This window comes from Lissotriton helveticus, chromosome 10, assembly GCF_964261635.1.
Source record: "Lissotriton helveticus chromosome 10, aLisHel1.1, whole genome shotgun sequence".
NCBI lineage: Eukaryota > Metazoa > Chordata > Amphibia > Caudata > Salamandridae > Lissotriton > Lissotriton helveticus.
Genome location: NC_136071.1, coordinates 525,006,185 through 525,023,089, shown reverse-complemented (window position 1 = coordinate 525,023,089; position 16,905 = coordinate 525,006,185). Strand labels below are relative to the sequence as shown.

The 16,905-nt window shown below is 42.8% G+C and overlaps 1 protein-coding gene across 4 annotated transcripts in view; it reads right to left on the bottom strand.

The window, feature by feature from the left end:
• The window catches only part of RAB11FIP3 (RAB11 family interacting protein 3), a 533,384-nt gene that overhangs the window by 52,406 nt on the left and 464,073 nt on the right, over positions 1-16,905 (bottom strand). For 3 of the 4 annotated variants that reach the window (XM_078663049.1, XM_078663051.1, XM_078663050.1), the window contains 2 exons: positions 9,926-10,007; positions 8,683-8,820 (listed from right to left, as the gene is read on the bottom strand). In XM_078663049.1, the coding sequence (XP_078519175.1) occupies positions 8,683-8,820; positions 9,926-10,007 (220 nt within the window). Of the gene's footprint in view, positions 1-6,388; positions 6,557-8,682; positions 8,821-9,925; positions 10,008-16,905 lie in introns of those variants that run through there. The other variant, XM_078663052.1, reaches the window with a different exon arrangement.

The following is a 16,905-nucleotide window of genomic DNA, read 5'->3' as shown; positions in this document are numbered from 1 at the left end:
AGCGCTGAGGGAATTTGCTGGAATCAGGCGGAGTCGGCAGTCCGTTACTGCTTGACACAATCCGACGGCGTTTCAGAAGGCGCTGCTTACTCGCGCATGCGCTGAGCCAGCAAGACGACTTGCGGCGCAGCCCTAAGCCAATTCCTCATAAAGTAGGCACTTTGTTTTTAGCTACACCTTTGACTAAACCCCCACGCGCACCGGCCTTTGGTTTGCTTAACATCGTTTACTATTATTTCCCCTCCGTAAAAATTGTTTGCTGTGGTAATTGGGAGCGTTTATGGTTGTTGATAGTTGTCGATCATGACAAGTAACAGGTTCTATAAATTTTTGGCAGAAGGTGTCCATATGCCTAAAAAAGTTTGACAACAGGGTCTCTGCATCAAAAAGTTTGAAGACCCCTGCACTAGATTATGCCATATCCACACATTATCGTTTGTGCGCTGTATAGTTTTATCAGTAAAACTGTATGTTTGTGCAAATGTAATGCTTATTCCAATTGAAAATGATGTCTGTAATGGCAGTGTGATATTACACCCTACTTTGCACAACTTCATGCCACTGCATACTACTCTGTAACACTACACTCTACCCCACTCCACTGAACTTCATTCTGCACGACTGCACTCTATGGCAATGCACGCAACTCTATCACTCCACGCCAATCTACTCAACACCACTCTATTCTACGTCATTGTACTCTGTGCCACTCTACTCTAAACCACTGCACTCCACACAACTCTATTCTACGCCACTCTACAATATTGCACTCTACGTCATTGCACTCTAGTCTACTCAGCGCCATTCTACTAAACGCAGCTGCTCTTTACACCACTGTATGCCACTGCACCCTACACCAGTGAACTCTCCACCACCGAACTCTATGCAAATCTAGTCTGCACCAATCTATGCAACTGCATTCTACACCACCCTACTACACTCTGCACCACTACTCCTGACGGGCGGGGTCGCAAATCCATGGTCACCTCTTTTTTGGCCCCCATCTTTAGGTACCCCCCCCTACTCCTTCCCCTTCAGTTAAAACGCTGGGCATTACTCTTAATCACCAACTCACTCTCCACTCACATATTAGTTCAGTTGTTTCTTCTTGTTTTTTTTCCCTACGGACTATTAGGAAAATTTCCCGTTTTTTTTCTGTTTCCGCCCTCAAACTGATCGTCATGGCCATGGTATTGTCAAAAATTGACTATGGGAACATCGTTTTCAATGGTGCCCCCGCATATGCCCTTCATCGTCTTCAGCTGGTCCAGAACCAGGCGGCCCGCCTGGTTTATGGCCTGGCTAAGTCGCACCATTCCTCCCCCCTTTTAAAAAACCTTCACTGGCTCCCTATTAAGCAACGGGCACTGTTTAAATTAGGATGTCTCACATTTCAAGCCCGAGCGGGCACTGCCCCGGCATTTATCAACTCTGCCGTTACAAACTATTGCCCGCCGAGAGCCCTTCGTTCCTCTTCTCTGGGCTTGCTAGTAGTACCACGCTTTAAGAAGAAAAGAGTTGGTGGTCAGAAATTTTCAGTTCTGGCCCCCACCTTTTGGAACGCCCTTCCCCCTTCAATAAGACTCCTATCGTCCTATATGGAATATCGTAGGGCCTTAAAAACCCTTTTGTTCCAGCAAGCGTTTACTGGTTAGCCGTGTCCCCCTGTTTGCTTGTTTTTACCACTGTAGCTCCCAGCGCCAAGAAACTGTTTTAGTATATGAGCGCTTTATAAATGTTTTTAAATTCAAATTCAAATACTCCCCACCGCTAAACTCTATGCAACACTCCTTTGCACAACTCTACTCTGCAACAGTCCACTCAACTCCACTCCATTCCGCACCACTCCACCCATGCCACTGTACTCTATACCGCCCAAAATCCCACCACTCAACTCTAAAGTACTCTATGCCACTTCACTGCACTCTATGCTGCACCACTCCATGCCACTCTACTCTGCACCACTGCACGCTGTGGCAATGCACATTACTCCTCTCCACTTAATGCCACTCTACTCTACACCACAGTACTTTATGCCGCTCTGCTCCACTACACTCTAAGCCAATGCCCTCTACTGAACTCTAATCTAATCTACACCACTGTTCTCTTTGCCACTGCACTCTACGCCAGTCCACTCTATGTGGCGCCCCTTAATGTCATTCTGTGCCACTCCTCTCTACACCACTGTACTCTATGACATTGCATTCTGTGACTCAACTCTACTCTACTGTACGCCACTCCACTCTACACTACTCCACGACTTTCCACTCTACGACAATCTATGCGACTCTGTGGAATTCCACACCACTGCACCCTATGCCATTCTATGCCACCCCACTCCACTTTCCTCTACACCACTAACTTTTAGCCTTGCCAAACAGCGGCCATGCTGGTGTACATGGCTAGAAGACATTGGCAAAGTCAATAGCTCTTGTATAAGCAAGACTTATTGGCTTTTCTGATGCTTGTTTTTTCTCTGGCATACATACTATACAAAATCAACTTACAAAAAAAAAAACAGACTCGCTTCCCTGTGGTTTCCAACTATCTCTCCATAGCATCTTTTTATCTCACAATGGTTCAAATACCAAACCATATGACTTGGCATCCACACACTTCTTTATTCACAGTGCCGAACTATGTACTTATATGTCGAAGTTCTTGTCATCTCATGTGCTCCCCCACACTTCTACTTTCATTCTTAAAAGGTCTCAACCATATCACTCATGTGTAATATTCAGATGTTATTGTGTCTAACTTTTTAAAATTCAGTCGACACCTTTTTTCTTGCTATTCTATCCGTACCAACTCCAAAATAGTTTCTTCTGGAAATACGGTGCATGCCGCACAATGACCCTATGTTTTGAGGACAGCAGTTCATAGATAGATACAATAAATTAAGAATATTTTGTTGGCTGGATATAAAATATTGTTTTACGGATCAAATTTGACTGGACTGCAGGGACTGGCTGCTACCAGTAGGCAGCAGTGGGGTGGGGAGGGGGGAAGAGGGTGGTTAAAAAAGAAAAACGTACCTGCTGCCAGCCGCCGCCACCTCTCCTGCATACTCTTCCTTGCTTCTTCTCTTCAAAGGAAGCATCCGGCTCCCAGCCTTCCGACAGCCTATTGGTCTGATCGCCCTGGATCGGCCCTCAGCCAGAGAATGGGAGGCTGGGCATGTTCTCCATGCAGGCTGTAATACAACCTGCATTGAGAGCATCCAAAGTGCGCAGGAATGTTGGGCCGGCCGCAGAGGGCTCGTCAGGAATTTATGCACACTTACATAGTGCCCACTACTCCTTCCCCTGCTCTGAGAGCAGAGCAGATCGGCCCTGCCCTACCCGCAGAGAGGCCACAACAGGACAAATAAAATAACGTAGTTCTCATTTTATTTTTCCTTTTTTTCCACTGGGAAAAGCAGGGGGGTCTCAGCGGAGGAGCCGCCACGGAGGGCTAGAGGCCACAGTTTTTATGGTTATGAATGGGGGAGGTAAAAAGTAATAGAGCACAACCTTTAAACATAGAAAGATTTTTATAATTCTCAAAAAAATAAAGCACTCATTTTGCATAGATCAGACAGCTTCAAAGTAAATGCCAGCGTTTTGTACTGAGACCATCTAAACTGTCACTTATTATTTGAAATTGTTCTCCCTAATCTATTTTTTAATACTTTCGATCTGAGGCTGGAGTCTAGCTTAAGCTTCAGTGTCCTTTGCTCCTACATCACACCTAACAGTGTATAGCTCTTATGAGAGAATGTCAAGTTTTCCAGAAAAAGTCAGACTAAAGCCTCCACGTTTGTAACTAATGTGTGTGGGAGTTGTTTGTATGTGGCTTCCCTGAAGGTAAAAGGTAAGAGGCCCGACAGATCTAATCAGCATCTTATTCATATCCAGGGAACTTTCTGAAACATTCCAGATTGTATAAAATGACAAGAAAACAGGCCTTTCCCTTTGACAGTGGAGCACTCTTTGGTTCCCTCATTCATTCCACTTTTAAACTGAAGTCTAACCCATTAGACCTGCAATTTATGTAGCACTTCGTTCATACAGAGTTCCAGGGTGTGGACGTGCAATATTGGGCGTGTAGTGGCGTGCTCAGTGGGAAATGTGTTGTACTTGCTGTGAGCCTATATGGGAAGCGTTTCATCAGTGACAACTGGAGTCACTAGAGCCGTGCTATCATGTCTTGGATCATAGTGTTTATAGTATGACGGAGGAAGGATAAGTAAGAAATCGGCTCATATTTCACTGGTAACTGTAATTTAATCTGAAGATCCAATGTTGAGTTTATGGTCATTTTTCCTCACTACACTTATTGTGCTGTATAAATCCACTGGGCCATCCACTCGGCAAGTCTCGAATATGGAAATGAAATGGATTAGCAGACAGAGGGCAGAGATCCACAAATATTGTGTGCATTACAGTCATACCCAGGTTAGCACTAATATAGAGTGTTTGGTTGAATTATGATACGAAGACAATGTCAGGATCTGTATGAATGGATCATATTAAAATCCTCCAGGATGATATAAGTAGCAGACCTATTGGTACATTGTCCGTCTACACGTTTTGATACTGAATGGTTTGTGTTAAGTGAAAGTGTTCTTTAGTGCATACCGTACAATGTGGAAGTAGCTGAATCCTCCAGAACGTATATTCCTTCACTGAGGACTGCTAATGCCCTTCACCTCATAAGAACCTTAATATTTATTCTTGTGGAAGCCCTCCACATACACCGGGATGCACACATCACTAATAAACTGGTAGAATGGTTTGAAATTCTTACAGCGATGCACGGAAAACTCTGAAGCGATGAGTGGCCATTCTACCAAAGGGCTTATTGAAGAAGCCATACTACTTTGGATGAAATTTTTCCTTGGGATCTTCAATGATCTTCCTTTTTCAATTTATTTCACTACATATTGTATTCGCTTTTATTAACTGAAGCAAAACCAGTCTTGTTGATACAGCATTCCGACACTCTTAGCATCCTTTACAAATGGAAGGCTATGCAGAACGAACTCTTCTGGGTTTCTTTATGTTATACTCGCCAAATCTTCAGTTTTGAGACCATTAATGCTTATAAAGTCAGTCATTATGTCTATTCTGACATGAAAACTGAATAGAGGCGATCATCTTAAATATATATGTTGTGCACATGATAGGAGTGGCAACGCATCCTTAAAGTTACTTCACTATCGTTTACTTAGTTTAAAGCTGCTCCTTGGCGAGTATGCTGCATGCGTGATCACTTACTGTGCAATAGTAGAAAATTAGTGTTTAGTTTGTCACTCAGTAAAGTATCAATAGGAACACCAACTCAATGAACACCAACGCCAACTGCATATCCTTCTTGAATCGTGGATGTCGCTGAAAGTAATTCCGGATTTCAAACATGTTACCATTTGAAGTATGTTATATGGAAAAGCCCAAAAAGAAAATGACATTAAATGAAACGACCACATGGTACTAATATAAAAGAAATGCCACACTGAAAAAAAAACCATTAATGATGAAATGATTCGAGCTGTCTGGTACTCTGGACCCACACAGGAGCGAGAATGCTAGAAAGATTGTCATGGTGGGTGTCCGCAAGCCAACCTTCATTCAGGATTCTCCTGGCCCATCAACAACCCATCGGTAGAATGGAGAAAGCAGCTGCAAACTGGTGAGGATAACAGCTGACTGAACACACACACTTACATTTACTTATAAACACACTCTAGTACCACGATCACTTCTGCAATGCTTACCAATGGATAGAGAGCAAACAATGGAGGGATCAGGGTTCTAGCCAGACCTCACTTTCTCACTGGCTGTCAGACAAAAGTGTTCTAAAATAACAGCAAAATATTAATTGTGCTGCCACAGTAGATCTTACTAGTTTAACTAATTTAACGAAGAGTAAATCTGGCTCCTTTAGGTCTTCCAACTATTTGCTTCTACTTACCCAACTTGCTACTTTGCTCGTTGTCCCTTCCGGGTGCAGAATTCGGCACTGTATTCTTTACAATACATTACCCTTCTATATTCACTTCAAATTCGATTCCATCATTTGGTTACATTTTATTCCGATTTAATTTTCCTCAACGAACAAACTTGGTGTTTTGACTGCATCCAATAAAACTGCCCTGTCTTTTTATGTTCCACTTTAAGAACATGGAACTTCTAAGAGTCAACTTTTTAAAAATAAATTCATTTGGCTATACTTTCCATTTGCTTCACATCTTGTGTGCACTTTATTTACTCGTGATCACTATAAAATTAGAACACAGTGATCAATATAATATACTAGGATTTCTACAGACACAAAAAGCATGACGAGATACACCATGCTCCATCCTGCAGGGAAACTAAAGTAGCACACAATGACAAAGAACACTGAAGACATTTTATTGCAAGTTTATTAACCCACGAATTCCAGCTGAACTACACAAGTCTCCCCCATCTTGTTCTGCCGAAGTTACAGCAAACCACTGTAGTTATGATTGGTAGGATGGGGCTGCGGGGTCTTGCAGATATGCTTCCTGATGCAGCAAATTCTAGCGGCATTTCTTCAAGAGAAAGAATGTTAAAAAAACAAATGGTCACTGTAATATCTGGACAGAAGTGTTCTTGTTAAGCAGTGTCTGAGTGGAGCAATAGCACAAATAGCCAAGACTCTTCCTGAGGGACCTCAAGGCAAACAGTAACGTCTCAGTGATTTGGGATGGCGTGCTCAAAGCAATAACCATTAATGCACATATATACTCCATCGAGAACTCTGGAAAAACACCCATATATACACAGTGGAATGTGGCCTAGGTTTCCTGATGGTCTTTGGAGTTAGATTTTAGTTTTCCATTCAGTAAACTCATGACATGCAGTTTAAAGTAAAGACCCCTCCCCCTCTAAATGGGGTACCAAAATAAGTTAGCCTAATGAACCAGTGAAAGTCCAGAAGTCATTGCTTTATTTGCATAATGTTGTGTTCCATGGGGGACAACACACACATGAATAGGGAGAAAAAACATCAAACGATGAGACGGGCAGTATGACAGGCAAGGCAGTCATTCAAACATGAGGAATGGGTGCACCCAAAGCCCACACTTTGTAGATTATACTGTAGACAGTAGGCCAAAAGCGTTTTCTAGATGAAACCTTAAGAAAGCAGAGTTAACTTCAGAAAAACTAGAAGCCCTTTGGCAACATCCTATTTCCACGGGATTCCTACAAAAAGGCACAGGAAATTATAGGTCCGAAATGTATTATTAGGCAAAAACGTTAGCCTCAAAACTATTCAACAGAATAAACGATACATAAAATATGAATCCAACAACTAACTTCACATCAAGCACGTCACAGGACAGATTTACATATGTAGCAGAACACCTAAAACATCAGGGAGCATTGCTAATGTCAATTTATGCACTATAGACAAAAATATATATTTTGCACCAATACCCTTCAACAGATAGAAATATCTGAAAAAGCAACCAAGGAAACCAGCGAGTAACATAAGCATATTAAAGATCCAAAATCAGAGAAAACGTGTTATAATGTGACTAATAAATAGAAGAAACAGGCACATTTGTATACAGAAAAAAAACTGGACGACACAGGTGTACAGGTGTACTCTAACACAAGGGTAAATGTATGCCCATATTGGATATATGTCTGGTGGTCTCTGCAAACAATCAATTTTAGATTCCTATAGCCAGATACCACGGGTGAATTCATGAAATGTTCATTTTCACCCAGTCTGGTTAATGTTGCATTTAACTCTTAAATAGCATAGTATACTCTAGTTTCAACCTCTACTGATCAAATTATTATCATGGATATTGAACAGGTGAATTGTGAACACAAATGCAGCCCTGCCTAGAGGTTTACTCTTGCAGCGTCATGGAGAAAAACATTCACAGCTTGTAAGGGTGCAGACTGGGACCAAGAAAGCCACAAAGACACAGGTGCTGAGAACCAAAAATAAGTCAGATAATGCATGCACAAAATAGATGAAGGCACATATAGATTCAGTAGCAGTGTTCACTGACGGGGAGATGAAGACATTGAATACCACCACACTGTAGAATTCCCAAGAGCCCTTTATATAATGTTTAGAAACATAAAGACCAATAAATGACTTCGGGTCCGATTTAGATCTTCGTCACAATGGTGACAGACATTCCGTACGCCGAAATATAAATCCCATTATAGCCTATGGGGTTTAGATTTCGACGGACAGGATGTCCATCACTGTTGTGACAGATCGAAGATCTAAATCAGGCCCTTAATAGTTCTCGGGTACACCACAATCGTGCCAGGTTACATATGAAAGTGTGAATCCATGTTATCTGGGGTCTAGCCAAGTCCAGCCTCTAAAGTTCATCCAATGCCAACCTTAGAGACCAACTAACAAGAATACCCCAGTTCTGTCATAAAGACAGGTGCATGGTTATTTACAGCAAATTGTCTGGCAGAAGAATGCCTCCCACTGTCTGAACGTATAACATCCTAAACCAACACTCAGTGAGGGAAGAAGCCAGATCAATTTTGGGACATGACTTGTTTCAACTGGTACATGTTTAAACATTTCATGGAATCAAAGGGGTGTGCAGTGAACCCTTTCTAATGTAATGCCTTGACGTCCGCTGCACACGTGTGAAGTCCTGGTTACAATAGTTCACTTCCTAAAACTCACCTTCTGGGAAGACTCGCTCTCCTTTTGGTGCTTATGCCGTTCACAGCCGAGCTTGTCTTCAAGCTTTTTTGTACAGGAATGAGCCTCCTTCAGTTCATGAGTGGTCTCTTCAGCCTTGTCCATCATTCGACGCTTGATCTGTCAATTAAATGTCCAAGAGGAATGAAACAAACCTCAAAATACCCTTACACTGAGGAGAAAGTCACATCTCTATGTTGGGGTGCTTAGCAATTTACACCGGTATCCTGGTCCAATAGGGAAACCCACTTCTTAATGAGATTATTTTATTATTTTGAGTTTTATATGGCGCTAGCCAGACCTGAAGGTATCCGAGCGCTTTACATGTTATGTGGTAACAAGAGGTACATGAGAGGATTGTGAGTCATACTTGAACAATACAGCATTACGTGGTTTTAAAGCAGTGCAGGCAACACAACACCAAGAGTCCTGGGCTCTAAAATTGAATGCACCCCAGATACAACCATAGCTCCAAACTCAGTTATCTAAATTAGGACCAGGAGGGCTTTATCCGTGCCATTTTCAGGATAAATATACGGTAAATGGGTTCTTTGTTACTTTACGGAATGTAAATATATCCTATGTTGAGCAGCTAAAAATCTGGCATGGATCAAAACCTCTCAGGCTAATTATGGGGCCACCACTACGGTGGGATTTTTCATGAAAGGGGACATGCCTCTTAACCTCCTCAAAAGAACAATCACTTGTTCTCATCTCTCGATCCCAGTCCACACATGTCTGTCTATTTTGTTGGGGAATAATGGGAACATTCAAGGGTGGTATTCTTTTGCCTAATCCATAACATAAATTGTAGAGGTTATGATATGGGTGGTCAGTGGACACAATTGTAGAAAAAATGGCAGTTCGGTGGGTATAGTACTGGGAGGAGTGTACAGGTCTTTGGGTATAGTAATGTTAGAGGGTAGGCCCTTGGTTCCTAGACTAGATGTTGCCAGGTCCTTGGGCAAATCTAAGTAGGACACGTAGAAATAGAGGAATCAACAAACTAAAACAGAGAAAGGAGCAATCAAGTTTTTATCATTTTCGTGTCCAAATAGGTGGGGTTGTGGGGTAGAATGTCTGATCTTTGCTTGAGGGTAGGGAGATATTCTCATAGTAGAAGCAAGGAATCAAATGTGGAAAGACGCCAAGGTGCAGTAGGGGGTACACAGACAGTGTTAAACCAATTACTATATTGTCAAGATTAACATGCTCCGATTCTCACCTCCTCCAGTCTTTCAGCATGTGCTATGATGCACGGGATAGTAGATCTTAATTCTCGGTTCTCATGTTCAATAGCCTTTACTCTGTAAAAAAAACACAAGCAAGTTGAATGCACCTACATCAACACACAGCAACTTTCAGATCAAGTGCTTAGAGCTTTCTTTCAACAATGCAGCTAGCGGTCAGTCTCTTTGCCAGCTCAGGGTTGTAAGACTTTGTAACCATGAATTTAGCACACACATTTACGGTCAGCGACAGAGCTACACACATCAACACTATGCTCGCTGTAACTAGAGTTTTATCTTGTTCTGCAGTCAACAAAAGAGATTCACTAGACGAACACATAACATTCAACAGCAGTAAATCAATATGTTAAATCTGCACATACGACTTGGCTAAGTTGGTTTGAATACAGTGAATGGGGAAGATCTACAATTATACACAAGTGGCTTTTCTTTATCCATCAAAATATTATCGCAACCACTGGTTTAGACAAGCACACAATACCTTCATAAAACTAGAGAACAGCGGAAATAAAACGTGTTATCAGTTGACAACCTCTAGTTGAACTAGTTTGAATGATACATTTTCGAAGTTCAGTGCCCCAGGGTTTCGAATACCCTGGAATGAATCTTGAGTACAATCCCCCATTTGATGAAGTACACTGTCAACAGGTATACTTAGATTGTAATGGATTTTCCTTTCATTTTCATAAACAGGACATCTTAGCTGGAGGCAGAATGAGACTACAACTCCTTGAAGAGACACATCCCAGATGATCATGCCTCTGCACGCATCACTTCTTGAAAAGGGACTTCCTTAATCTCACTGACACTGTTTTACCCTACAGGGTTGCTCTGGTTTCTGGGTGACACATATTGCTCATCCTTCGAGTAGCCTGACATGGTTTAAATGGCATGTGCATGATTCTAAAGACCCCAAAAGGAACTTGAATTTTCTAAAAGTCAGAACCCGGCTCCTTGTGTAGAAACTGATCAGAAAGAGTGGACTCGCAGGTAATGCTAATCCTTGTGTCGCCCACGGCGGCGCGAAGCTACAAAAAGAATTTCCGAATGTTGCGGACGCAAGGGGATATTCACAAGGTGAGGAATCCACTGGCAGATGTATCCATCAGAATGGCAAGGTAGGCAGCTTGTTTGTAGTGATAAGGAAGATACTTCTTCCTATTTGAGGATAGGCACAAACCAAGTACAAACTGAAGTAAAGACGTGTATTCTGCTTTAACCCCTTCCACGCTGAAGACGAGCTCAGCTCGTCATGAGGTACACCTCTCGTACGCTCATGACGAGCTGAGCTAGTCATGAACCGCGGGATTCCGAGATTCTCAGCGCACAGCGGGAAAACGCGCAGCGCGCATGCGGTTAAAGGTATTTCCTGTTATTGACATGGAAGAAAAAATATCCCATGCCCTCTCGGAATGCTGTTGCCATCACAACTCTCTAATGACTACTCAGGGCTTAAAGAAGTACCTTGAACTGACTGACTTTTGACTCCAATCCTAAAAAAAATTCCTGAATGAATGCTGAGATTATGTGAAAGTAAGAAACCGGACAGGCAATTTTCCTACTTAAAGATAAAGCTATCACCTGAAAAGTTGGCTTCACGTTTTTTTCTTATAAACTTGTGTGGTAACACAAATCAATAATTTATCTCGTGCCTTTCAATATTTAATATTTTTCCTAACCCAGTATACATATGTATGGTGAAATTCATGTGTGGAACTTTTTACTGTATTTTGGGTACACAAGCTTATTTCCCACCTTTAAATTTGTAGATGTATGTCTCTGGAGTGCAGAGCCCTGCATCACATGTGCAACCGGACATAAGATATTTATAGTAATTATATTTCCCACACTGGTGCATCATTATTGGCCACTGTCCCTAAAAGCGAATTTATATTTGTCTGTGTAATTTGTATTCTCGCACTCTTATATCGATCATTTTTCGAATTTTTTAAACTGATGGAAAAAAAAATTATTTTGAAATTGTGCTATTATGGCTGTAATAGCCGCAGTAAAGTTTTCAAAGCAACCGGACAATAAAATAGGTTTTCAACAAAAAAAAATGTGTAGATGTAGTGGCAAAATTGTGCAAGCTGCAATGCCAATCAGTTAAAACGGTACAAAAGGGGGTTAAAAACAGCAGAACCGAATGCTATAAACCTCTCAGGTTTGCTATGAACAACCACACATTTGTTGTTCTAGTTTGCCTTACTGTAAAACATACAGATGCATTTTCTTCAATGGAGGTGTTGAAAAGCAGGTTTGATAGCCAAATCGTCTTCAGTCAAGACGCTGGAGGTTTCTCTCCTCCATCACATAGTGTTTGGCTGTGTCTTTGGAAATCAGGGGTATTTACTGTTCGAACTAATTTGTGGAACAAGACAGATTTGATCCAATTGGTAGCCCTGTCTGCCAGGTCGCGGTGTAACATGTTTTTTCCTAAGCCCACAAATGTCAGAGAAACCGAGAAAATGGCCTTCTTGGAAATACTTGTACATGGTTTTTACACCTCTCTCCTTCACAGTTGGTTCAAAGTTACCTATACTGATATTCAAGACTGGAAAAGCCCTCTAAAGAAGAATGCTATTTTAAAATAATAATTTTGTTGAGCTTCAGGCAAGATCTCGTGACAACTGTTAGACCCAGACATAGCAAACCGGTTTTAGCTTCGAAGCCTTGAGGATAAAATTAACTTTTCATATATGGAGAAAATAGGTAATTGCTGAAAAACCTACGGGAAAGCCTAAATGGTGGATGAAAAAGCTAGGGAGATAAAGGGGGACACACAAGATTAAAAAAAGCCTTGAGATGTCAAACTCTTAATGCAAACACAGTAATCAACTGAATCTTTCTGGATGGGACATACTATAATGTGCATAAAAAGCACTTTTGTTTAATGAAGATCTAGCTAACCACAAGGACGTCAACACCTCGTTCTCTGGTTTTATTAGACCGTAATAATTCGCCATCACATTACCTGGCACCAATGTGCAGTGAGAATGCATTAAGGCTCCGTTCAAGGAATTATGCCGGAAGAGGCAGGCGCTTTTTTGTGTGTCAAATGAACACACAAAACCAGTGGGGACTTAAAGTAACACTGAGTGCTCTAACACTGAAAACTACCGATTTCCCATATGCAGCAAAGGCAGGCTCTGAATAGGGGAATGAAACCATGGCCTTAATATAGAAGACAACAACTGGCACTCTGACATGACAAAAAGGTGGAATAAGGATACAAATAGCAGCTGAGGGAGAAAAAGGAAATTACCGTATACCATAATTGACAAAATCGGAAATCAAGTTAAAATAATCAGTGTCAAAGTTCCTCACATTGTTACACCGTGTATGCAGAAGAAAAATTAAACTTACCTGCTCCTGCAGAGAGCGTATTCTGTTCTTTGTCAATGCAGCACTTGGAATGTAAAGTCTTTCTTTTTTTCCATTTCATCAACAGTTTTTTTTAAATGCAGTGGGTAAAATGGATAAGTTACTTACCTGTAATCCTAGTTCTCTTCCAGGGGTATCCTCATCAAAGTCATAAGCACTGAATATTCCCGCCCATGTGCGGGACCCCGGAAACAATATAAAAATATATATGTAAAAAACACATATATCTCGCTCCACATATATTATTTTTCTCACACCAATGCAGCTCCATAACTGAGGCTAAAATAATGTAAACACATGTACATGCACTGCAATTAGTAAGGAAGTAAAATAAAAAACACATTAGGTCAAATAACCTTTGAACTTTGTGTTTTAATGAGTCGACCACTCATAAATCCTGAAAATTGCTTGTAAATAGACATTGTTAGCCCTCAGGCTGCATTGCAAAACAATAGCATAGAAAATGAAACCATTTTCAACAAAAAACTGGCACCGTGCCTTTAAGGCAGCCATGACCCCAGGCTTCCCATCATGCCTCAGGGGTGACAGTTAGGTCAGTTGTTCTTTGCATAACCCTGAAGACAGGGCTCAACCACAAGATTGAAAAAAGTACCAAATCTCATTTACCTGGGGAGGCGGGTGGGTTGCTTATGACTTTGATGAGGATACCCCTGGAAGAGAACTAGGATTACAGGTAAGTAACTTATCCTTCTCTTCCAGGGGATCCTCATCAATAGTCATAAGCACTGAATAGAATAGCAAGCCCATCAACCACCTGCAGGTAAATGAGAAGTACATGACCCAACCAAGCAATAACAGCCAAATAACTCAGCTGTTAAACAGATTCCTCAGGGAGGCCTGGCCCACCTGGTTATCTGCTCTCGTGTCAGAATCTAGACAGTAATGTCTGGTAAATGTATGGACAGACCTCCAGGTCGCCGCTTTACAAATCTCAGACATGGGCACATCATGTAGGTAAGCCGCCGTGGCCGCTCTACCTCTAGTGGAATGCGCTTTAGGAGTAAAAACCAGAGGTTTCTGCGCCAATTGGTAAGCAAGTTTGATACACGAAACGATCCACCTGGAAATGGACCGTTTCGATGCTGCATGGCCAGTTCTGATCGATCCGTAGTTAACAAACAATTGATCAGAATGTCGAATAGACTTGGACCTGTCCAGATAGAACTTTAAAACCCTTTTCAGGTCCAAAGAGTGTAACGCCCTCTCAGCTGGAGTAGAGGGATTAGGAAAGAAAGTGGGTAAAGAGATAGACTGATTGACATGAAAATCTGACACCACTTTTGGCAGGAAAGAAGGGTGCGTTCTGAGCACCACTCTGTTCAAATGAAAAACTGTATACGGTTCTTTAGTACATAGGGCCTGAATTTCGCTCACCCTACGGGCTGACGTAATCGCTACCAAAAAAGCAGCTTTCCAGAAAATATGCTGTAAAGTAGCTTTATGAATGGGCTCAAAAGGTGGGCCCATCAACTTTGATAGTACTAGGTTCAGCTCCCAGGGAGGAGAAGGAGGCCGTACAGGAGGGTAAACCTTTTTTAGACCTTGCAGGAAATCTTTTACTGCTGGCAACTGAAAAAAAGAGGTTTGTGAAGGTGATCGCCTATAAGCAGTTATAGCGGCCAAATGCACCTTAATGGAGTTAAACTTCAAACCTGCTTTAGCATGGTATAACAAGTATGGAAGAACTGCTTCTTCCTGACTTCACCGGATTGTGACCATTCTGCACGCACCACATATAGAACCTCTTCCACTTGCATGCGTAAGAATGTCTCGTGGAAAGACGTCGTGCTTCTCTCAGAATGGACATGCAGTCTTGTGGCAGCCCTAGATGGCCGTACTGAATGACCTCAGGAGCCATGCTGCCAAGTTCAGCGACGGAAGGTTGGGATGGTGAATCCTCCCGTTCATCTTCGATAACCGGTCCGGCCTGCATGGAAGCCTCTTGTGAGGAGACACTGACAGGTGAAGGAGGTCCGTGTACCACCATTGCCTCGGCCAGTCGGGGGCAATCAGGATCATTGTTGTGCACGAGTGGCTCAGCTTGCTCACCACCTTCGGGATCAGAGGAAGGGGTGGAAAGGCGTACACAAATTCCCCTGACCAATCGATCAAAAGAGCATTCCCCCTCGTTCCTGGTCGATAGAACCTTGAGGCGAAGCTTGGGCATTTGCTGTTTACGTCGTCCGCGAAGAGATCTATGGAAGGACGACCCCAAGACTGGAACACGTCGTCTAGCACTTCGTCGTTGAGAACCCAGTCTTCTCTGTCTTCGAAGTGCCGACTTAGTGCGTACGCCCTCACGTTCTGCTCTCCTGGGAGGTGGACTGCTTGAACAGACAACTTGCGAGCCAGAAGCCAATGCCAGATGCCCTGAGCTTCTAGTGACAGAGTCCTTGAGCGGGTTCCTCCCTGCTTGTTTAAATAGTACATAGTGGTGGTGTTGTCCGTCTGTACTAGAACCACCTCTTTCTGAAGCGAGGGAAGGAACGCTTTGAGAGCCAGGTGGACTGCTCTCAACTCCAGCAAGTTGATGTGGTAGGTGCTTTCCTTGGACGACCACAGACCCTGCCACCTGAAGAGGACCCATGTGCGCCCCCCAGCCTTGCAATGACGCGTCTGTGATGATCGTTTGTGTAGGAGGAGGTTGATGGAAGAGAACTCCCACTTGCATGTTCTGCTTCTTCGTCCACCACAGGATGAAAGATCGTGCTACCTCCGACAAAGTGATCTGATCGTCCCAGCGATCTGATTGTTGGTCCCATTTGTCCTCCAGATCCTGCTGAAGAGGACGCATCCGAAGTCTGGCGTTCGGTACTAAGAATATGCAGGAAGCCATCGATCCTAAGAGGGAGGCTATCTTTCGCACTCTGAGTCCTGTTGCGAAGAACTTGCTGGCACTTGAGTGCTATTGAAAACTGTCTCTCCTCCGAAGGAAACACTTTTCCTACCTCGGAATCTATCAGAGTTCCTAGGAGGTGAATCTTCTGAGTGGGATGGGAGACCGACTTCTTGTCGTTGACATGCAGGCCTAGACGTTGACAAAGTTCTATGCATGTCTGGAATTGATTCCTTACATTGTCTGGAGTTGGACCTTTCAACAGCCAATCGTCTAAGTATGGGTATACGAAGACTCCCCTGCGGCGTAGAGCTGCCGCCACCACTGCGACACACTTTGTGAACACTCTGGGTGCCGACTTCAACCCAAACGGAAGGACTTTGAACTGGTAGTGAGAGGTTCCCACCCGGAACCGAAGGAATCTTCTGTGATCTGGTCTTATCGGGACATGAAAATATGCGTCCTGAAGGTCCACCGAACACATCCAATCCCCCTTCCTGAGATGTGGATATATTTGGTGAAGCGCCAACATGCAAAATTTTTCTTTTCGTACATGTAGATTGAGTGTTCTCAAGTCCAGAATAGGCCTGTATTCTGCCTTCTGGCCCTTTTTTCTGACCAGAAAATACCTCGAGTATACTCCTTTCCCCCTTTGAGCCACCGGTACCTTCTCGATGGCTGATTTCTCGAGTAGAGTAGCTACTTCTTTCTTTA